Genomic DNA, 25,118 nt, shown 5'->3' with positions numbered 1-25,118 from the left:
AATGTTTAACACGTAGATTTTTAAATAATTAGCTTTAAAAATTAAAAAAATGTATATGTAATCTACAATAGTAATATTGTGTAGTAGTTACAATTCGCCCCGGCTTTGATTATAAACATGTGTGCGTGTACTAGTCTACACACGTAAGAAGTGAAACTTCTTTATGACCTTATTTTTCAAAAAATAATTTACTATATGCAACTTTACAGAAATACGTGGAATCACGCGTGGTAGGGATAAGAAAAAGATGGCGCGTAATGAAAAAATGTCACGCGTAATGAAAAAATGTTACACTAAATTTTTTTTCAACCCCGATAAAGAAGTTTCACTTCAAAAATCAATATTAATATTTACTGCGCAAATCTACAGAATTTTAACATTTCTTTCCTACCGTTGCCTGGCAGAGATTGCCGCTTATAAATAAGGTCGCCCTATTGTACAAATTATGTATTTTTTTATTGTGTCTGTTATTTTTTTCTTTCTTTTTAATGTATTTGTATAAATTTTGCAATTATGTATGTAGTTATGTATATCAACTATGCCATAAGCGAAAAAGTATTTTGACTGTAAATTTTATTCAATGTTTCGTGTTAACTTTACGAACGTAAATATTTTCCTTAGAATGCAATAATAATAATGAAAATTAATGTTTTACCATGTATTTACTTAAAAATTTTACAATGTATATTGTATACCCACCACTTAAGTTTATAAGGCAGATAAAATGTCAAAATTAGGGATAGTATAAAAAAAATGTTGTGTGGTTTTATGAAAACACGGTGAAAGTGAAACTTTTTTTCACACTATAGACATTTCACTAAAAATTATCGTATTTGTACGACAATTATCGTACGTATCGTGCGTCACGCGACATGCGCTACACAGACCAAAAAGTTTGAGACGATGTGATAAAAGTTTCACTTTAAAATGTCTTTTATATATAAAGTTATATAGGTATGTATATTATTATATAAGTAATTAATGAATTGGTTAAATATAATAAACCCAGTTATAATTAGTGCATAAACCTGTTTGTTTTATTTTGTAACTTCCTAAAATTTTGATTGGATGAACCGTTTTTTATCAGATTTGAAAACTGGTGCCTCTCATGTGTTCTTATTAAAATAATGTCTAGTTCTGACATTTAAAGGCGTTTTAGTTTTTTCTTTACAATAATTACAAGTTATCTAGGAATGATAATTGTTGCCGTCCGGTCTTTTTTTCTTGGTTATTATCTAGGTAATTACTCATATTTAAAGAAAACTCGCCTGTCTCCATTTTATTCTCTGAATTTCTGGCAAAATGTATAAAATTTTGATATCATTCATGTTTTTAATCGCATTTAACTATGTTGCTGGTCAAGGTTTGTATAACATTTCTATTTTAACACGCTTTTTATTACGTACTAGCTTGCCGCCCGCGGCTTCGCCCGCTTTGTCTAAAACTTAATAAATCATATACTAAAACCTTTCTCTTGAATCACTCTATCTATTAAAAAAACCGCATCAAAATCCGTTGCGTAGTTTTAAAGATTTAAGCATACAAAGGGACATAGGGACAGAGAAAGCGCCTTTTTTATACTATGTACCTAGTAATACAGTCACGGGTCACCGACTCTTATAAAGTGCTTTTCCATCAATAATGTGCGAGGATGTGAAGTGAGGAATGTGTTTGTAAAAAAACAATCATCGCTTCATATACCTAGTTGAAGTTTGAAGGGTTTAGCGTTAGAAGTGATACTATTGGTATTGGTTTACAAACACATTCCTCACTTCATATCCTTACACATTATTGGTGGAAAAGTGCGGTCGGAGCTTTAGGTACATCGGTGACAATACAATACATAATTTCATGAGTTTATTGTAACAAAGCTTGTTGAAGTGAAACTTCTTTAGGCGCGTTGAGAGTCACGTAAATCGTAATTTGAAGTAAGGCGACGATTTTGGTATCTTTGAATCTTGCCAAAGAAGTTTCACTTCTGACACGTGTGCTGGGTTCACACGCTCTATTTTTACTGTATGTTCATATCCATGTTTCCAGGTGAGGGTTTGGGTGACATGGGAGGGGATTCGGAACTCGGAGAAGGTTACGGAGATTTCACAATACCGACGCAATTTATAAATGACTTAATTATCCGACACGCAGAGAGTGAACTGCGAAATGGGGAAGATTAACTACACTTTTTTAACCGACTTCAAAAAAGGAGGTTATCAATTAGTGTTTTTGTAGTCTTATCAACTAATTCGAGTGTATTTTTAGAGTCTGTTACCGCTCAATTTTCTTCTGTGTTGCTTTGAAATTGTTCCCGCAAATTTTCATTAAAAATTAGAAACAGATAAATTATTTCACAACATATACCTACTTAGTTAGTTACTTAGTTTCATTCCAAAAATTTTTCAATTTTTTATTATTTATATTTAAATATGTAGGTAGTTATTTTGTAATTAGTACGGTCTACATTTTTATTCAAGCGACTTCAAAAAAAAACTCAATTCGATTTATTCGCTCGACTGTTGAAATTTTCAGATTAAAAAGAAATAAGAAAAAACAAATAAACACATATAATTAGTTTCATTCCATATCCATACAGTACCTACTTTATACATGGGAGTATCTACATACTATATATATAAGTACGACACTACATACAGAGTTGAAATTAGTAAACTTTTGTAGATTTGGAAAAAAACTCTGAATTACCTGGTTACTTTGAAAAGTAACTTATTTCCATGGGGATTTTTTAATGGGTAAAATTTGCGATAACCTTAATTATTGAATACTTAACTATATAATACGAACATACAGTTTTAATATATTAATTATTACGATAATGAACATTTAAGGGAAACTGTAAAATTTAAATGATTGTAGGTATTATGTACTATAATCACGCTAAGACCAACAGGAGCCGGGAGCTGAGCTACGCTAAGGTAATATAAAATCTGTGCTATAGTATGAACAATGCAATTTTTGCTTAGCTTGAAACTAGATGGCACTGTTTCATTTTATCAATACAAATATTGTAAAAATAGTAAATTTTCACTGGATTGTGATTTGTGATTGAAATGAATATAGGCAATGGACGATTTTGCAAAGACGTCCTTAGTTCTGAAACTACTTCCTACTATAATATTATAATTGCGAAAGTTTGTGAGGGTGTGTAGGTATGTGTGTGTTTGTTACTCTTTCACGTAAAAACTGCTGACCCGATTACAATGAAATTTAGCACACATATAGAGGGTAACTTGGATTAACACATAGGATAGTTTTTATCCCAGAAATCCCACGGGAACGGAAACTATGCGGGTTTTCCTTTGCAAACGCGGGCGGAAAACTAGTAATATTATAATTGCGAAAGTTTGTGAGGATGTGTAGGTATGTGTGTTTGTTACTCTTTCACGCAAATACTACTGAACCGATTACAATGAAATTTAGCACACATATAGAGAAATCCCATGGGAACGGGAACTATGCGGGATTTCTTTGAAAATGCGGGCGAAGTCGCGGGTGGAAATTTATTATTTTGGAAAATTGTGTATACCGCCTCTGGAGCATCGTTTTATTTTGAGTATCGTGAAAGTATCGCTTGACACTAAACGGGTTTCGGGTTTGATAATAAAAGCATTCATATTAATAAATCAAAACATTCATTCATATTTATTAAATCAATCACTAGTTATGTATTAATTCAACATTATTGGATTTACCCCGTCATTCGGAATTACCTACCCTAATGCATGATGCATTATTTATTATTAATTACTTTTTAAAGTATTTTGTTGATGTAAAATATAGGTATAGGTGCAACCTTGGTGCAACTAAAAGTTTTGCAGCAATGTCAGCAGACTTATCGCTATTCGCTACAGAGTGTTCTCTTCTAGGCAACCTAGGGTGAACGGTGTAAATAAAAAGTAATTTTCATAATCGCTACTAATGTATATTTTTTTGTGTTTGTATAATTGTCAGTGGCCTCCTTTAATACGGTTGAACCCACAGTACTATATCGAGATATATAGTTCTGTGGTTGAACCGATTTTAATGAATTTTTCGTAAGTCTTAGTTCTCTAGTTAGATATGAAAATTGTTTAGATTTACAATTCAAACGTACGAAGGCGCAGAAAAAAGTTAGTCCTACTAATATTATAAATGAGAAAGTTTGTGCGGATGTGTGTGTTGCTTTGCACGTAAAACTATTGAACGGATTTTGATGATATGTGGCAATGATGTAGCTCATGTAATGTGTGTATAATTATAGAAGAAAGATAGCCTAAGCGCAAGAATTCAGCTAAATATTCATTATCTTTTAAATTCAATCTTTCCTAACCTCAAGAATGAGTATTGGTCCGGGAGCCAGAAGCAGATTTTATGACCAAGTTCCTCTCAAGCGGTAATTAGTAAAATGCATCAAAGTATAGTATTATGAAGCCTCGTGAACGTCAGCTGGAGCTCGGTTGGGGGGGTGAGCGGTTGTAGCCTCCCACGCACGTAAGAAAAAAAAGTATATTCATTCATTTCCTCTCAGCTAAAAATTTGTCAAATTGTAGCTAACCCAATATCTCAACGAAAAATAATAATCAGCTGGTTACAGCATGGTGTATTATGCGTCAGCTGGTGTCTCGAATATAATGAGACATTAACAAAATCATCGAGATACGTGGAATTCCATCAACATAAGTCCCCGTAAAAGATAAGTAATAACTTTATTAATTATATATTATACTATTATTTTTTTAATAAATAAAGTTAACTAATGTTTTTAGTGGGTTATTTCATATTTGTTACACTTTTAGGTAGTTATGTGAATTTGATGATATGATAGTTATTTTTAAATGCAGTTTTATAATATTTGTAAAAACATGTTTACCGATGTGGCTGAATGTACGTAGTGTAATCATGTGCACAACTAACCACCTCCAAGTACCTTATTACTGTCTATATTATGCTAGCGTGTGTTGCTTGATTTTTAAAAAATAACGATAATAATTAAAGATACGTCATTTCATCTCAGGTGAAAATTTGTGAGCTGATTGTTAATATACTGATGCGATAAATAAAAAAAATCAGCTAGCAATAATTCGAGGAAAACCTAGTCAGTTGATGCATATAAATTGGCAATAGATGCTTCTGTCTAACTCCTATGTAATAACTTTCAAAGTATCAGCTGACGGTTTTTCCACCCAGATACAGCCAGCTGACCTATATATATTATATCCATAGTTACATATAAGCTATCATCAGGTAAATTTTAGTTTGAGAGGAAATCACGGAAAATAATTTTATTTTTTTCATGTTCGAGACACCAGCTGACGTATAATACACCATGTTGTAACCAGCTGATTATTTTTTTCGTTGAGATATTGGGTTAGCTACAATTTGACAAATTTTTAGCTGAGAGGAAATGAATGAATGTATTTTTTTTTCCTACGTGCGTGGGAGGCTACAACCGCTCACTCCCCCAACCGAGCGCCAGCTGACGTTCACGAGGCTTTATAATACTATACTCTGATGCGTCTGACGAATTATCTCTTGAGAGGAAATAATTAACCAAATTTGCACCTGGCTCCCTAACCATATTTTCTCTTCAACATTATCTACTATATAAAAATAAGTCGGGTTTTCCTTCCTGACGCTATAGCCTATAACTCTAGAATGCACGAACCGATTTCCACGGTTTTGCATTCGTTGGAAAGGTCTCGAGCTCCGTGAGATTTATAGCAAAGAAAAGGTGTCTCTGGTGGCGAAACGGAGTTCACCCGGTTTGCTAGTACTTATATGAATAATTATTTTTGTAGCATTAAAAGTATTACGACAGGATAAAGGATCACACAATATAAAATAAAACACACAAATAATAAATCTTACACCTTTATTCATTTATTTACACTACACACAATTTAAACGTTCACATATACAAAGAGAAGCGACTATCGTCCCAAATTTGAGCAAAATCGTTGGTATTTTAACGGCAGTGGCAAGTTTTTAAATTGTCGATAGAAAAAAGCAAAAACAATCTATTTACGGACGGATTCTTCAGTCTTATGTTTGTCATATATAAAATTTATCAATTCTTAAACGTTAACTCCAGCTGACACTGTCAAAGTGACATATGTCAAAGTTAAGTTATGACAATACAATTTCCCGCCAATGCCGTTCGAAGGTTTTCATAAAAAACAATAAAAGAAACAATATTTATTACATAAAATTTCAATTTAATGCCGTATCAGAGGCAAATTACTTAAAAACGTCAAGTGTCACAATAACGAGTTATTTTCAACGAGAGTAAAAAAAATGTAAAAAATAGAACCGATTATTTGACATATTAGATTTAATAAAATACATATTATAATGTGATGCATCATACACAACCTAAATCTAAGTACAATAAACCATTCCAAGAGAAGAAATATAAAAAAAATAGTTTACCTAAGGCCTAAGGACGGACCCATAAAGACTAGTTACTATCGGTAATAATAATGTTTTAAAAATATTTTAATTGGTAAAAAAAAAAATGTTAATCGTCAACCCCGATCCCTATAGAGGTTATATTTACAAATGACATGTCAATTTTTTTTTATATAAGCACTAATAAATTTGTTCAAAAATAATATCAATATGGAAGCTTATCACATCGTTGTAGATTTCCTATAAAATAGTAGACATAAAAAGAGAATTCGTATTAAATTAAGCCTAAGGCACACACAGCGAACCGCGGAAGTTTTTCCATTAATATTGTGACAAAAAACAGACAAAAAAAACAACAAGAATGACGTATCTCAATGAAAAAAAAGAAAACGTCACTTTAAATTTCCCGCCAAAACTAATGTCATTAAATGCACTGTGTTGCCATGCATTAACTTTAATAGTTGAGGAAAAAAGGATAATTCGAAAAATATTTCACCAACATTCGAAATACCATTTTTTCCGTAAGTATTTATATTATATTTATATAATACGTTTAAAATTAACGATTATTTATAATTATTTGTGGCTATTGCTTTTTTATTCTACATAATATATTTTTATAGCCATATTATAAAATTGTTATTTTGAAATCAGAACCTTATATATTATTGCACCTGGCAATGCCTAAAAATTTATAAGAATTTTACAAGATGGCTACAAAAATAAAATTATTTATAATCGAGTAATAAACAGTGTTCAGACAGTTGACAAAATTAATTACGAACTATTTCATAGTAGGTACTTAAAATGCTCGACATTAATAAAAGAGCTTGTGTGCCGAGCACACGTGTCAGAAGTGAAACTTCTTTGGCAAGGTTCAAAGATACCAAAATCTTAATCCATGTCGTGACGGTATTGCCATGACGCGACCGTGAAATTTTACTCTCAACGCGCCTTAAGAAGTTTCACTTCAAAAGTGATACTTAATCTACTTTATTTAAGTACAATTTTTAATCTGTCAAAATGTCACAAAGTATACAATTTTCTCAACTGTCAAAAGTAACTTTACTACAGACTTTCAAAATCACACTTAATAGAGACCGCGTTTTTTAATTTAAAATAATACAAAAAAAAGCATAAATTACATGAAATTTTCTATAGATATAAAATTTGGCAAATATCCACCATAATATGACATTTTTATTAATTAAGTAAAAAAAAAATATTAACATAGAAAAATTACATTTATGAGACATTTAATAGTCAATTTATTCACTACTACAGTAATATCTACTACAAGTTTTACTACTATAGTCGTGATTAACTACTACAGTACATACTAATAGTATACTACTACAGTTGTAAGTTCCTACTGCAGCACCAAATCCAATAGTACCTTCAAACGCGGTCAATATCAAGTTCTCTTCCCCACTCTTCTTTTCTCTTCTTTACTCTACTTTTCTCCTCTTTACTCTTCTCTTCTCTATTATCTACGGCTATTAAGTTCGTAGCCGTTGTCTTTTCCATTCTTGCTTGGAGGAGGTTTCGCTACCGCGTGCCCTTCAAGCCGGAGCGTGCTTTGCCGATGGGAAGAACTGAAATATGTAGATATATAAATATAAAAATATATGGTAATTATTAAATAATGTTTTTGTGAAAATTTTTAATGTGACTTTGTTGTTAAAATTGCTATTTTGAATGAAGAATTAAGAGAAAGAGCATTTTGAGAACCACAGGACAGTTGTTTGGCATATTTTATTATGTAGTTAGATATATGTTACATATTATGTAAAATTAAATTGTAATATTGACATGATTTTAAAAGAGCAACTATGGAGTTTCTTGCCGGTTCTTCTCCATAGATACTGCTTTCCGAATCGGTGGTAAATGTTAAAAATATGTAATGACGATTCGAAAGTGCTTCTAGAAGAAGTCTTATTGAATAAATAAATGTTTGAGTTTGAGTTCGAATTGTTTTTAAAACCTACTTTAAAAACAACCAATTTTTTTGAAAAATAAGGTCATAAAGAAGTTTCACTTCTTACGTATGTACACACACGCACACATTTTTTCTATATAACTGTTTGTATTTATACATTAATTGTATGTGTGTGTGTATGTCTGTCACTCACCGCACGAGGCACGTAACTGCCAGCAGCAGTAACAGCGCCCCCAACGCTGACAGTCCCCAAGAGAGCGCCGCCCGAGCAACGGGAGGGGCTCGTGTTGCTAAACGGAGTAGGGACGAGACAGAGTCGGGCAGTTCGTCTATGCCCTATACGCGAGAGGAAAAACAATTTAAACGCTGTTCAGTGTTCGATATTTAGTTTTATAATCTATATATTACTGGTATTCGTATAGTGATAGTACTCTATACGAATACCAGTACCTACCAGTTCAAACGCTGTTCAGTGTTTTATATAATAACTAGCTGTTCCCCGCGGTTTCACCCGCATTACTGCTCCCGTTGGATATAATATGGTATGGCCTATAGCCACAGCCTATAGCCTTCCTCGATAAATGGGCTATCTAACACCGAAAGAATTTTTCAAATCGGACCAGTAGTTCCCGAGATCAGCGCGTTCAAACAAACAAACTTTTCAGCTGTATAATATTAGTATAGATATAGAATTCAAATGCTTTATTATTATTATTTTTATAGGTCCAAAAACTTCGACATAACACTACAAAAATAGATATTATGGTTATTCTATGATACCTACATAATATTATCATGTAATAAGTGCTAGACCTAGAGGTTAACACAGCATATAAACGAGAACAGAAAATAAATCGGTCATCGTAATTTGTCTCTAAGTTGAATATTGTATAGTCGCTAAGTAGCTAAATAGCTATCAATATATAGATTTCTGCAAAGCGTTTGACTTATTGGATCTTAACAAAAAATCTTAAAAAAACATTTTAAATATTTAATAGACCATAAAAAAATGACTTTGTATACAGATAAATTTTTTGAAAAATGAATGTTATCAAGACAGTAAAAATTCTAGATTTAAAAACACAATTATTACCCAAAACAGATGTAGTAAAAAAAAAACCAACCTCTTCGAACCACAATATCGGGAACACAATATCCGGGAAGTTGGCAACTTGCTTGATATCAACCACCTGCGACACGGCGAGGTTGATCTGTATCCGAGCGCGCGCCTGCATCGCTGTGCCCATCTCCTGTGGGAGTTAAATATTTATTTTATAATAACTCCCATGTAACAGTTACAAATCACTCCCAAATAACAGTTATAAATATCTCGCAAGTAACAGTTACAAATCACTCTCAAAAATCACAGCTGTAATCATAATGACAAATAACAGTTCTAATTTAGCGGTTGTAAAGTCACAAGCATTAATGTATCACTAGGGGGAATTATCAAAAATATATGTGACATCAGTGGCAATGCATATAAGTACTTATTATGCTTTATGTGAGGAATTAATGCAAAATACAAATATATGTATAAATAGTGTCAGATATTGCCTCCTATGTGACGTCACACATTTATGCTTTGAGAGGTTGTCACAATTATTTGCTATTCATTTTCATCACATAATTATGATGCCACTTTATCATGCTGCCTACTAATGTCATGTACTTTTGCTATAGTCAGATATTATTGAACTGGTTCTTGTGACAGATATTTTTGCTAATAATCTGCCCAGAGTGGCGTGGCGTGGCGAGATGCGATTGACCGCGAGTTACAAGTCAAACCCTAATAAGTAATAACTATTACAAATCAATCCCAAAAATCACGGCTAAAATCACAGTTCCAACTTACAAATCAATCCCAAGTAACAGTAACAAATCACTTCCAAAATCACAGCTAAAATCACAGTTACAAATAACAGCTACCACTTACCGGCTGTACATCAATGTATAATCTGTGCCTCTCCGGGTCGGGCGGGGAAATTCCTTCGACCGCTTCGCGGAAACTCTCGTCGGCGAGATAGAAGTGCGGGAACGATAGCATTATTGGTGAATCTGGGGAAAAATTATTAATTTGTTAAAGTAAATGTAGTTATAATATAATATTATGTATAATGTTAAATCTATAAGTGGGCAGAAGTAGATTTATTTGTTTATTTACACACATCAAAATTACTATTCTGACAATAAGTTCCATTGTAATTCGGGACAAAAAGAAAAACAAAAAAGTACAGAGCATAATATGAATGTACGTATGTTTTGCGAAACAGAATTATATTTTTCTATGAATACTGTGTGCTGTTCATGTGTACGTATATTATTTGTGTTTGTGTGTCTAGACTAGACACACAAACTAGGGTCTGTCTAGTCTATACAGTCTAGTGCACGAATATGAGCTGTGTATAATGAACTCATACACTGTGTGAGAGTGTGTCCGTCTGTGTACGTTTCTATGTGTACAGTGTATACCAGTGAATGTATCTATATGTTTATCTGTGTGTATGTATCTGTCTAAAGCGTGTCTCTGTCTGTCTGTCTGTGTACACTCACCATACTGGCACAGCGACACGTTGAACAGACCATTGGGCGCACACGGCGGGCCGGCGGGGCAGAAGCAACGGTTGTGCTCATCGTCAGCGAATACATCAACTGGTGGTGTGAAACGAAAGCCTTGCACACCGGCTGTGGACTCCACGTCTTTTAGATACCTGTAAGAAGTAATAAATACTTGTAGGGAGAATAATTATGTCTATTTAGTCAATGACGACAGAGTTACATAACGAAATCTTCTTGAAAATCGTTGGGGGTCACTCATGACAAGCAACACATAGCGGTCTATATTTCCAATGTTTTGAGTTTTCACTTTTAATAGAGCGAACTTTGGATGAGCTAGATTTAAGTTGTACGGCAAAATTTTAAAATAAACATCCAGAAATAAAAATAAACGTATATGGATTTTGGTAAGGCATCCGATAATGTAGATCACTTGTTACAACACATAATATAGTGGTAAGGGGCTGATATTCATGAACCAATACTATATTTTTTTTTTTTTTTTTTTTTGTAAGGTGTTTCTCAATGTTAGCCAGAAGGGCTATTACATTATTATACTGAAACATATGTATGCAACAGAAAATGCACGTTATTTTATAGTTATTTGGACATCGCATCGCTTTGTAGCTATTTCGGGTGTTCTCCAAGGCTCTCCTGGAACCCATTTGTTTTATTTTTTTAATGCTACATTACATTCAATTTTATCAATTGATTATTCAATATTATTTTCTTCCTGTACAAATTAATAATAAGCTAAAAATGGACATTCCGGTGACAAGTCAAATTAATAAAATAAATATATTATACAAGCAAAAGATATTAATCATACAATCGAACCCACACACTCATGTGCAAGAGAGGTCAATAACCACTGTGCCATCTGGGTCGGCGGATGAATAAATTAAATTATATATGCAATATCTATATATAGAATCTAGTGGAATAAGAAAGACAACCTTTAAATGCTAAAACAAAACATAAAAGGTGCGAAGTAGGGGATTGGTAATATTAACTAACTAGCTTACCGTCCGCGGCTTCGCCCGCTTTCTCTAAAACGATTTGAGATTTAAACTATCCTATCTCTCAAGTTGGATCGAACTGCACATGGTGTGCGAATTTTATTATAATCGGTTAAGTGGTTTAGGAGTCCATTGAGGACAAACATTGTGACACGAGATTTATATATATTATTAAGATAAGATAATATACATGGGAAAGTGTTTCTTTATCTTTCACTCCTGTTGCAATGGAGCTAATTTGTTGTATGATATTTGTGTCTAGAGATAGTTTCGTGGCTAGAGAATGATGTAAGCTGCATTTTACCGCAATAATACTCCAGGAAGATTAATTATTTGAATCAGTGTCAAATTTATAAATTCCGATAGATGACACTGTATTATTATAAAACGTGACACGTGACAACTTTTAACTATCTTTACCACGCTTGCAAAGCCACGGGCAAGAACTAAAAGTTATGTATAACTTGATCTTTAAACAAAGCCGCGGGCGGAAAGCTACTATTTACTTTTACTTATACATACATACACATTTTATAGATAGCAACCAAGATATTCTCATAACCTTTAACAAATGTTAGTGCATAATATTATAAAGTGCATTATACACAAATAGAATTGAATTCGTCTCGCGTTATCGCATAATAGGGAGAATGTAACAAAAACCATAATATGCTGTGACAATGGCTTATTGCGTGTGCGGCCGTATGTTACACCGAAGCGTTACGTATAATATTTCTTAATATGACGATTTTATTTATTATAGCGGCTGCTGCTGAAGATATAACTAGATAAATATTTGTATTTGGGTGTATAGAAAACTGTAAAAATTGAAATTGGAAAATTTAATTCAATAAAGTATTTATAAGCAGCATAAACTGATTTTATTTGAATAAACATCATAATGAAGATGTATACGAAAAGCCGAAGAGCATTTTAAACCTTAACCTAGTTATGTCGGATACAAAAATTAATGTAAATTTTTTCCTTATACCATAAATAAATAACACAAGAAGATCAACAAGTTATACTTAGTAAACAAAAAGATCATTTAAAATGAATCTTTTTCTAGATATCTAAGTAAATTAAGATCAACAAGGTCATTAAAAAGCCATTAACTTTGAAGGTAAAATTGTTAATCATGTAACAAATTCCATTATCCTTATGCTAGTAGCGCCATGTTGAAGTTCTGTCTTTAATCTAATTTTAATAAACCTTAGTCTACACAAAATATTGCTAAAGATATTTATTATATCGTATTTTCAATTTCGTAAGTATCTTCTACAAAAAAACTGAACGAAATCAAACGTAGCGTAGCAGAAGTAACTCACAAGAAATCCATACTAATATTATAAATGCGAAAGTAACTCTGTCTGTCTGTCTGTTACTCAATCACGCCTAAACTACTGAACCAATTTGCATGAAATTCGGTATGGAGATATTTTGATACCCGAGAAAGGACATAGGCTACCTTTTATTTCGAAATATGTACCACGGGCGAAGCCGGGGACGGACGGCGGACCTCTAGTATTTCATATATTTTCTATATTATAAGCCTGCCACGCTCCTTTATTACATATTATAGTTGCATGGAAAATAAATTAAAGAAAGAAACAAAACATTATTTTAAATGGATTGAATCCCTCTAAAACCTCAATCAAACTTTTAAGCTTTTCAAGCAATCACGAAGCAATTTTATCTTTGATATGATCAATCTAAAATGAATAAATAAAAATCATAAATAAATAAATAAATATTATTACGCTACGGTGTAACAGGGTGCCACGTTCGCGCGTCGAATTACACAAGCCGATAATCGCAATTACGCCACAAATCAGTTATTTGTTATTGTTTCACACATCTGCATTGTTTGTGTGGAAACATAAAACGTCATAAAAACGCTGTTACGTAGCTCAGTGGTAATATACGTATAATAACAACTTTTTAATGTTGAGATTCAATGAATATTAATTATTTAAATACTTCTTGGGTTTTCGATAAGTACATTTCCAGAAATTTACATTATTTTACATTCTAATACAAATTAAGTCTGTTGCTGTAAAACTATGTTATTTTTGTCTATTGCAGCTTACACATAATTCATTCAGTTCGTTACATTCATCATTGTTGTTAGATGCTTAAACATAACATAATATACAGTCAGACACATGTAGATATCTACTTATATCGTTGCACACTTTTAATCAGTTTGTTGCTAAATCTTAAATCATAACGTTCGTTACCGCCCTATGATACCATACTTCGTTTTGTGCTAACTTTATAACTATTAGCTGCTCCGCGCGGTTTCACCCCCGTGGCCCCTCCTGTTGGTCGTAGCGTGATGACTGATGATATATAGCCTATATCCTTCCTCGATAAATGAGCTATATCTAACACCGAAATAATTTTTCAAATCGGACCAGTAGTTCCCGAGATTAGCGCGTTCAAACAAACAAACAAACAAACTCTTCAGCTTTATAATATTAGTATAGATGTTGGTTGCTAACATACTGTCTTTCGCTCTTAATTCATTGCTTACACACCTTTCGTACAGTTCCTTACATACATCAATTCAGTTCGTTGCTTACAGTCATTTAGTTTGTTGCACTAACATTTACCAAGTTCGTTACACACTTTCATTCAGTTCGTTGCTAAATCATAAACCGTCAAGTTCTTTGCTACCATTTACTAACATTTTAAGCTACTTTACTTACTTGAGCGGCAGCAGTCTGCACAAATCCTTGTCGTACACATGTAAAGTGTCGTTTCTAGTGATGTGCGGGGGGAATATCGATCCGTCAGAGCCGGCGATGCTGTTGCACTCGTCGGTGAGCCAGTGCGGTAGCTTGTCGCGGTGGTTGTAGCGCTCTATTATACCGTATTTTGTTATGTCTGTCGCACCACTAAACATGGTAACGGGGTCGGCGGCTGTGCCGTTTTTCTGTGGGATTTTTAAAAATTTATTTAGCATGTTTTGGTATGGAAAATGTTATAGCTATCTTCGATTAGTAAATTTTATGAAATTTCATTTGTATTGTCAGTCTCTCTGACATCTTTTTGATGAATATGCATGTTGTTCGTTGAAACATTGTTGTTGTGACTATTTGCAATACAAATTAATAGATGAAACGCTGACAAACGTTAAGACAGATAAAAGGAGAACTGGCTTGATGACTTTTAGGGTATGTTGAGAAATCGTAAAGTATTAAAATAAGCCTATTTGGCAGTGCTTTACCTTGCAGATATTAAAATCATTAGTCGAATAGTAAGGACAAATAAAATGTACAATTTGAAAGCCCAATATTAACTTAATACTAGCACAATACCTACAATAACACAAAGCCGACAAACACTACAGCATATTCTAGTCATTTCCCTTAATATCACATTTAACAAACTATGTACATCAAACTCACCCCATAAAACAGACCAAACTCCTCATACGGCAGTTTCTGTTCCTTCGGCACTACATCCTTAGCAAGCTTCAGTAGGGGATCCTCATACCCCCAGAGCAGTTGACCAACAGAGACTTCGACGAAGGGCTTTATCTTGAGTATGTCCATGATGGACGCCATGGCTAGACGGAGGAAACGCGCCGCGTGTTTCGATTGGGATGTTGCACTCTGGAAAATTTTAACATTTATATAAACTGACGCTTATATTAGCTTCACCTGTATGTTTGTGTGTAACCAACTCTTTATGGCTCGATTTTGACACGCACGGAGTATCTTTCGTTAAGGTTTGATGACAAAAAGAATGCAAAAGCTCGCAAGAAAGCTCGCGAGAACGCTTAAAATATTATTCAATAGATATTTTAGTGATGTTACACTTAAAAATTGATATTGCTGACTAATAAAGTTCGAGTCTTTTACGATGAAAAGATAATTAAATAATGAAAAATATATTTATTTAAAAACCATGTATTTGTACACATACATTTTTCAGTCTTTTTATTCAGTCTTTTACGATAGATTAGCATTTATTTGACTTGCAATTTTGATCGAAAAAGCGAAGCTCGTTAGTATTGAATGCATGACAAAGAAAAACATATCAACAAATGAAGCTTGTAAATCGTACCGAAATTTGAGCTCAATCGCTGCATTACTTTAAATTTTCAAAGCATACACATTACAATAATTATCACGATAAATTTTCACATACAAAAATTACATAATTATTTAAAGTCATATATTTATAAATACATATAATGGCCACCACGACCTTAACCCGTCGACCTAGACAATTATTTCCTGCTCACCGTGACGTGATTCAAAAATTACACGTACGACGTACGTAATATATTTTTTGTTATGGCCTTCATCTTAGCTTGGTGTGTGTTATGAGCTTTATTTTTACATACTAGTTAGAGCGTGTGTTTGCTCGCGTAAAAATATAATTTTCCATGTAAGTCTTTCTACAATCATTTTAATATAGACTTTTGAATCTATAAAGACTGATATGCTATCTACTAATAAGATTTACATTAAAATGAGCCCAGCGCTTTTAGAAAACTAATCAGAAAATCAGTAGAACTATAACATACTAGCTTACCGCCCGCGGCTTCGCCCGCTTTCTCTAAAACGATTTGAGATTTAAACTATACAATCTCTCAAGTTGGATCGAACTGCACATGGTGTGCGAATTTTATTATAATCGGTTAAGAGGTTTAAGAGTCCATTGAGGACAAACATTGTGACACGAGATTTATATATATTAAGATAAGATAAGATATATCTTATTTCCAAGCAAAACACGGGAGGAAAAAAGCGTTTTTTATAAAACAAAACCACGGCAAAAGCATATATTTACGAAAGCTTATTATCGTTGTAACATAAAAGAAATAACTTTGATGTAACTATGATCAGTAAAAATATATCCTTATTTTTACAATTTATGTGTACTTTCATTTTAACAACTAGCTGTGCCCGCGGTTTTACCCGCATTGCTCCTATCCTTAGCGTGATGATACATAGCCTATAACCTTCCTCAATAAATGGGCTATCTAACACCGAAAGAATTTTTTAAATCGGACTAGTAGTTAGCCCGTTCATACAAACAAACTCTTCAGCTTTATAATATTAAAAGTATATATTAAAGCGTTCTTATCCTAAAAGTTTCTTTCATTTATCCTTAATATCTTTACTTTTAATTAACTTCAGCTTATTTCACTGCTAAAGATTTAATAAGCCTATTTTAATGCATTTTTTTAAATAAACACAGGTTAATGTAACCCAGAGGTCAACACATAACCTTACGTTTTTGTCACTTTTCACAAGGTAGTCGTGTTGTTGATTTCCCGAAAACCTTAAAATTTCGTATTCTGGAGGTTGAAAATTAAAAAAAAATAAAACAAAATTAAGTCTCTTAATTGCAAAAATAATTGAATATGTTAAATTTTATGTTGATATAATGTTTATATTAAAATTCTATTCATTTATTTCCTTGTGTGTGTAAAATAAAATAAAAATAATAAAGGTGCAATCTTTGGTGCAGAAAGAGAAAAAATATTGTCTGTCTGTGTTTTCGTAAGACATTAAAAACTAATAAAGAGGAAACAATGTTTTCAAACCCAAACTACTGGATCGATTTAAAAGAAAAGGCACCTTTTTTAAGTCACATCCATACTAATATTATAAATGCGAAAGTAACTCTGTCTGTCTGTCTGTTACTCAATCACGCCTTAACTACTGAACCAATTTGCATGAAATTTGGTATAGAGATATTTTGATACCCGAGAAAGGACATAGGCTACTTTTTACTCCGGGACATAGGATAGGCTTTATCCCGGAAATCCCACGGGAACGGGAACTATGCGGGTTTTTCTTTGACTGCGCGGGTGAAGCCGCGGTTGGAAAGCTAGTAGGCTATATTTTATTTACGTATTATGTCGGGTCACGCCAGGCTGAGCTGCTAGTGCTAAATAACAAGAAAAACTGCCTATCCGTCTGTCCATCCTTACAAAACAAACTTCCTCTCAAATATTAATCCAGTCCACTGCCCACTCATCATTCGATCGTCACAGCCGTTACCGATATACACACAAACACACACACAAGTTCATAGACCTCTAGCCACATAACGGGATAGACCGTGAGGCTATATTTAACACTAGGTGGGTAATTATTTGCCTGTATATTTTATTGATCAATGAACTATAGTTTTATATACCACTAACAGTCCGCCCCGGCTTCGCCCACGATACATGTTAAGGTTTTCTCTCCATAAGAACCATCCTCATACTTAAAAAACTATTATAAAAAAAGAATCAACGAAATTGGTTCAGCCGTTCTCGAGTTATGCGCTTACCAACACATTTTGCGATTCATTTTTATATTATAGACTAGCTTACCACCCGCGGCTTCGTCCGCTTTGTCTAAATCCTAATAAATTATTATATACTACAACCTTCCTCTTGAACCATTCTATCTTTTACAAAAGCTCATCAAAATCTGTTGAGTAATTTTATAGATCGAAGCTTACATACAGACAGAGCGAGAAGCGAATTTGCTTTAAATATTATGTAGTGATTATGTATTTGTTATTTTAACTAACAGATAGATAAGCTAACAGAACATGTCGTGAAGTTGTTTTCATGAAAAACGAAACGCTAAATTTGTTTGTTTGTTTTTGCTAAGCGCAAATCTCGAGAACCACTGAACCGATTTCGTTTATTATTATTTTTATAATATTCCTAAAAATACGATGATGGTTCTTATGTATAGAAAAAAAAAAAACATGTACCACGGGTCAAGCCGGGGCAGACCGCTCGCTGCTTAGCAAATAATATCATCTATCATGTGAGTTGAATCGAAACGAACTGCAAAGCGTGACAACCGTTACGTATATAGACATAGCACATAAAGACAGACATGCATTTTTTTATTGGCTTCACCTGTATGTTTGTTACCGACTCCTTTAGACAAAGTCGCTTTCTCTGTCCCTATGTCCCTTTGTATGCTTAAATCTTTCAAACTACGCAACGGATTTTGATGCGGTTTTTTTTAATAGATAGAGTGATTCAAGAGGAAGGTTTAAGTATATAATATATTAGGTTTTAGACAAACCGGGCGAAGCCGCGGGCGGTAAGCTAGTCTTTTAATAAAATGTAGGTATTTATTATAAACAAATTGACCCGACAGACGCCCCGCTTTCGCGAACTTTAAACAACCGTTGTTTTAATTTTTTTTCTCCTATTAAAGAGAATTAATTTTGATTTTTAACTTGTAATTTTACCCCAAAATTGCTTAAAATAAATGGCACTTAATCATTACATGTAGAAAGTCATAATATTATGTATATAGTAACTTATATAAAAACTATAACAAATTATACTTTTAGACATATTCCACAATAACTTAAACTTTAAAAACAATTAGAGTAAATGCAAACACTCTGTATATAATCACTTGGAAAGTGTCTAGCTGCGTATGCGTACGCGCAGACTACGATATGTCACTTTCATTTATATTGCAGTTGTGTCATATTTGTTAAATATTCATAAACATGTTTGAAAATAGTCCCGGATCATCTATACTTATAATATTGTAAGCTGAAGAGTTTGTTAGTTTGAACGCGCTAATCTCAGGAACTACTGGTCCGATTTGAAAAATTCTTTCGGTGTTAGATAGCCCATTTATCGAGGAAGGCTATATGTTATACATAATATATATATCACACGATCTTCCACTTCATACAAATCTCCATTCTTATTAAATTATATTATTATAAAACCTAATAGAGTTAGGTACTTCACGAGAATTGCATTTGTCCTATATCAAAATCCACACCGCATTTTCGACGTGATAAACAGACATACAAACACAAAATCCCCATTCCATGCTAAACCTAACATACATACACAATTACACACACATACCTATTAATACTTATACATACAATTACGTCACAAGTTTTACGTCATACTATATCGTAATGAGCACCAAATTAACATCTCTGTATGTACTTTCACTTGTTAAGGACTTGACTTTCGTTCTTAAAAATACGTAAAGGTTTTTGTTGTTTCCGCTCGTTAAAAGGAAATAAGATACGAGTATGTATTTTGGTAAATCATTTTATATTGTGGTATGTTATGTTTACTTTGATATGTATCATTATAAACTAGCTGTGCCGCGCTGTTTCACCCGCATTGCTCCCGTTGCGCGTTGGTCTTAGCGTGATGATATATAGCCTGTAGCATTCCTCGATAAATGGGCTGTCTAACACCGAAAAATTTTTTAAATAGGACCAGTAGTTCCTGAGATTAGCGCGTTCAAACAAACAAACAACCAAACTCTTCAGCTTTATAATATTATAAGTAATAAGTATAGATGATAATATGGCTTTTTAGAGGATAGGATGATCTGATATGCATTAATAGCTCTATCTTTTTCGATGATTAGCTAATGTACCTACACAATCCACACTTATTACGTACGATTTGTTCCGTTACTCATTTAACCAGTAAGTTGTTACTCGGAGCTTATGTTTCGTTTGTGAAATTGACAAAAGATACTCGTAACCTTTACTTGCTGATTAACGTTAATTAAGAAGTAACTAATCAACGCTTTACTTGGAGATGGTGAACGAAGCCCTTAGTTTAATAAAAAATCTTACATTATAATAATTGTTGTATGCTTGATTACAAATTTTCCATTAGAATAAATAAAAAACTACAATATATACTAGCTAGAATTGCTATTTTATCGAACAAACAATAACTGCAAAAATTATTTCGCTAGTAACAATCTCCTTAGGTATTCTGAAATATATTACACTAGTAACAAGCTACTTATTCTGAAATAACTTATGCTAAATTATGTACTTATTTTCAGTTTTTATTTTGAGTCGAGGGGGCTGTTGTATAAATTAAAATAAATTAAATCAAAAACATATTACAAAACATATTTTTTTTACCTAACTGTATTCAAATTAAAATAAACATAAAAATTAACATTATGCATGTATTTAACTCAGTAAAACATTTAAATTCGAAACAATTACATAACTTATATTATTACACAAAACAGTACGATTAAAATAATTATTTGTACATTTAAAATAATTATAATTAAATACGGTGAGTGGTTTATGTAATTCTGTTTTTTGCTACTTCATTCCATTATTTTAAACGTCTATTTGTTGAATATGTTTTTTATCGTTTCCATTAGTAGGTCATTAACTTGAACTGATTTTTTATTTATTTTGTATCTTATATACATAATAAAAAGTAAAAAAAAAAATAAAACCCAACTACGACAAAAAACGGCGCCGAAAAAGTATAAAACAAGGTTTTCAGAATACTGAACTGAACAAAGTTGCTAATGTAGTTGCAAGTAAATGGACACAGTAGACTCTACCAAGATGCCTTCGTTGTAAATTGACAATAATGTCATACAATACTATTCTGAAGTATGCAATATTTTATTTATTTATTTGAGACTTGAGTAACACCACATCATACATAATACGAAACATTACAAGAATAAACATTGAACATAGTATCTAAGATGTATGACAATAACGGCGTACATAACTTTATCTGTAACATTATATATTTAATGAATATTACAATTAGATAATGAAAGCAGTTTCTTCACGAAAACTACATAACAAAATTTGACAATACATATATGCTAAAACTAGCCGCTCCGCGCGGTTTCACCCCCGTGGCTCCTCTCCTGTTGGTCGTAGCGTGATGGTATATAGCCTATAGCCTTCCTCGATAAATGAGCTATCTAACACCGAAAGAATTTTTCAAATCGGACCAGTAGTTCCCGAGATTAGCGCGTTCAAACAAACAAACAAACAAACTCTTCAGCTTTATAATATTAGTATAGATTAAATTATGTCATGGAAAAAAAACTAGAGGTAAGACTATAATATTATCAACTAGGTAATTATTTTATTTCTGTGAGTACGTAAGAAGTTAAAAACACACCTTTTAAATAGAGATAGCTGGCTACCGATTCCACTATGTAGAGATAAATTTTCATATTTGGAAAACCGCAGTCACACGTTGTCAAAGTGCTACGGTAGATAGGTATATGCTTGGGTATATGTAACGTGTGACTACCCCTATGTATTTTAGAAACAAAGTAACATGTATTACTCACCAACATAGGTATATTGGGCACCACCACAGAGTCATCGTCGGGCCCCGCGCTCAATTCCGGCATGAACGTATACGTGCGATGGTAGAAAAACGACAATGTGCCGTTCTCGTTGTCTGTGATGTTCATCTTCTCCCATTCTTCACTGTTGGTGATGAAATAAATCATGTTAATAACACAATAAATATCTACATATACTAACTTACTACTAAGCAGAAAAGAGAAGAGCGGTCGAGAATGACTTGGGCCTCTTCAGAATGGGCAGCGTTGGCCCAACAAATGATGGTCGATGCTTGCCGCCATTACGGCGATTATGAATTATCATACTACAAACAATGATAATATGACCACAGACATTTAGCCCTTCTACACTATCGTGATTGTCTCTACTCGCCCCACGCTGCCCATTGTGAAGAGGGCTCTATAAAAGTTATGTTATGTCACATTTATATAATATTTGGCATGAAAAGGTCAAATTTATAAACGTTTGTAAATTTTGTATTTCGAATTAAACATTTTTAATAAACATAAAATAATTCATAGGTCACGATTATTTTAAACTAGGTATCGAGTAATTTTAATTATTTTATAGGAATTAAAGCGAATTAAATATATTATATATGCATATGAAATGTTACATAATATATATTTTTTAAGAATGAATAATTTACAGTTAATTACGGCCTATTATTGCTTTTAGAATAAACCATGAATATTCAAAAAGCATGCAATGCAATGCAAGGTCGAATTTAAATTTGAATGATTTTTATCCTCTATTAGATATTAAGCTATTGCATACCTTCTATCGCGGGCCTTGAGCACGGGGACCGAATCCAGAAATTCCGTAACGAAAAAACCTCACGCTCCCCACACCGACGGGCGGAGGTGTGGCTTGAAGGCATAGCATGCAATAGCTTTACCGCGGCAGTCCCCGAGTGACACACGTCTTTTTTATTTATCAGCCTATAAATCTATTCTGACAAAGTGAATATATCTGGATATTGCGATATCTGGGTTAAAACCAATAAAAACAAATGCTCTTAAACAAAATTTAAGTCATGCTATTTCAGATAAACAACAAATAATTTCATTGCACATACCTATTATAAATTTTACGAACCTTTTTATGTTCATAGATAAGTTAATTCTGGTTTAAAACATTGTAAGAGAATTACAACCATCCGATGTTTTTCACATGACCATGATTAGTGGAGAAGATTGCATATAATTTAAAAGGTCATGGTATTCCATGACCTTTTAAATTCAAGACATTCAGACACTAATTTTCTAACAGGGACGTACTTTAACAAGGCTTTAGTTTCGTTTAGTTAGCTCGCGACTTCGCTCGCGTTATCTAAAACTGAAATCTTATATTAAAACCTTCCTCGACAACGACGCTATCTATTATACTATGTAGTGATATGTAATAGTGAAGTGTAACCTAAGTAAGCAAGGTAGTAGGCGTCGTGACTAATAACACATGCAAACCACGATTGATAGCTAGAAACCGTCGAGGTGTTTATTCACTACATTGTATACATTCAAAGAAAGGATATGAAGCTTTAATAATGTTTTATTAATAAAATATATTTATAGCAAGACTACAAAAATAAACAGATAAACAAAAATAAGCGTTTTATGTCACTCAGGCACACCCCGGACACTCCATACAAAATGATTGTTTTGACAGTCACACTGTAGAGACTGCAAATGTGTGTGTTAACGCTTTATGGTTGGCACATTTGTGACTAGCGTAAAAAAAAATTCGCGTTTTTCTGATGAAATACATCCGTAAACAGCACAATATTTAACCATTTTCTACGAAAAACGATAATCACAAATCCAAAATAATAAAATTACTTTATGTCAATTTGATTAATGTTGTCAATCTTCGTTGCGTTTCGTCTAAGACGTCGTTGGTATCGTCCTTGCGGGGAAATGGGTACCATAACATGTCTGATCGTGCGGGGTGAGGTAAGTGTTTAATTTTGGCGGGAGGCGGAGAGTGTCCGTTCTGTAGCGTTTAGCTACTATTATGTATTCTGTGACTCAGGAATGACCTAACTTATTGAATTTCCTTTTTTTAGTTTATTCATCACAAAAATATTTAATAATATACATATATTTAAATTATTGTATTTTTTCAATATATTACGGCTGTATCTAAGTATCCCAACCTCGTACAACGATAAATACACGATACATCATACAATTATACTACTATCGGGCCCTATATATTACACTAGCTGTGCCCTGCGGTGTTACCCGCATTACTCCGCTCATGTTGGTCTTAGCGTGATGATCCTATAGCCCATAGCCTTCCTCAATAAATGGGCTAGCTAACACCGAAAGAATTTTTCAAATCGGACCAGTAGTTCCTGAGATTAGCACGTTCAAACAAACAACCAAAAAAAAACAAAAATAAATTCTATACTCTCAGGGCCTCAAATTTATCATTCCAAATCCGGCCCTGGTATCCATATGCAACTCGTTAAATCCCAATTATGCACATGCCATATCGCGTGATGGTAGTCGATTTGAATAGATTAGTCGATCGACTGATTTGTCATTATCGACTAACGACTATCGACTATCGACTAGAGGTTCGAGTTCAAGGATTTATTATCTAGTGATGATGATATTTATTGGAATATTTATTTTAATGTGCATCTGCATCGTTGTTTAATAAATAGATGCATTTATTTTGTAATAAATAAATATTATAGGACATTATTACACAATTATTATCTACTAGCTGTGACCCGCGGTTTTACCCGCATTGCCCCATCCTTTTGGTCTTAGCGTGATGATAATATATTAGTAATATTTATGTATAATTCGAAGTTAATCCAAGCAATTATTTTTGAGTTTAGCCCCGACATACAGACAGACACTAGTAGTGTATTTTTAATAAAGATTGAATGTGCATTTTTGATATTATAAGATAGCATGAGGGCGATAGTCTTTGTCGTATTCTGTAATAAAAACCACACAAATCTGTTCAGCAGTTCTGGTGTAAAAAGTAACAGAATAAATACTAAGTATTTTTATGATTTTGTTTAATAATTAGTTGAGTATACAAACGCTTGTGCAAAA

General features: G+C 33.1%; 1 protein-coding gene across 2 annotated transcripts in view; it reads right to left on the bottom strand.

The window, feature by feature from the left end:
• Nucleotides 1–5,849: 5,849 nt before the first annotated feature.
• The window catches only part of LOC123704294 (scavenger receptor class B member 1), an 81,471-nt gene continuing 62,202 nt past the window's right edge, over nucleotides 5,850–25,118 (bottom strand). For both annotated transcript variants that reach the window (XM_045652609.1, XM_045652608.1), the window contains 8 exons: nucleotides 22,026–22,167; nucleotides 15,330–15,536; nucleotides 14,628–14,854; nucleotides 10,895–11,052; nucleotides 10,278–10,399; nucleotides 9,466–9,591; nucleotides 8,535–8,677; nucleotides 5,850–7,997 (listed from right to left, as the gene is read on the bottom strand). In XM_045652609.1, coding sequence (XP_045508565.1) covers nucleotides 7,889–7,997; nucleotides 8,535–8,677; nucleotides 9,466–9,591; nucleotides 10,278–10,399; nucleotides 10,895–11,052; nucleotides 14,628–14,854; nucleotides 15,330–15,536; nucleotides 22,026–22,167 — 1,234 coding nt within the window. In that variant the 3' untranslated portion in view covers nucleotides 5,850–7,888. The remainder of the gene's footprint in view (nucleotides 7,998–8,534; nucleotides 8,678–9,465; nucleotides 9,592–10,277; nucleotides 10,400–10,894; nucleotides 11,053–14,627; nucleotides 14,855–15,329; nucleotides 15,537–22,025; nucleotides 22,168–25,118) is intronic.

The sequence above is a fragment of the Colias croceus genome, chromosome 29, assembly GCF_905220415.1.
Source record: "Colias croceus chromosome 29, ilColCroc2.1".
NCBI classification, from domain to species: Eukaryota; Metazoa; Arthropoda; class Insecta; order Lepidoptera; family Pieridae; genus Colias; species Colias croceus.
Note: the sequence above shows the minus strand (reverse complement) of the source record. Positions and strands in the feature narration are given on the sequence as shown.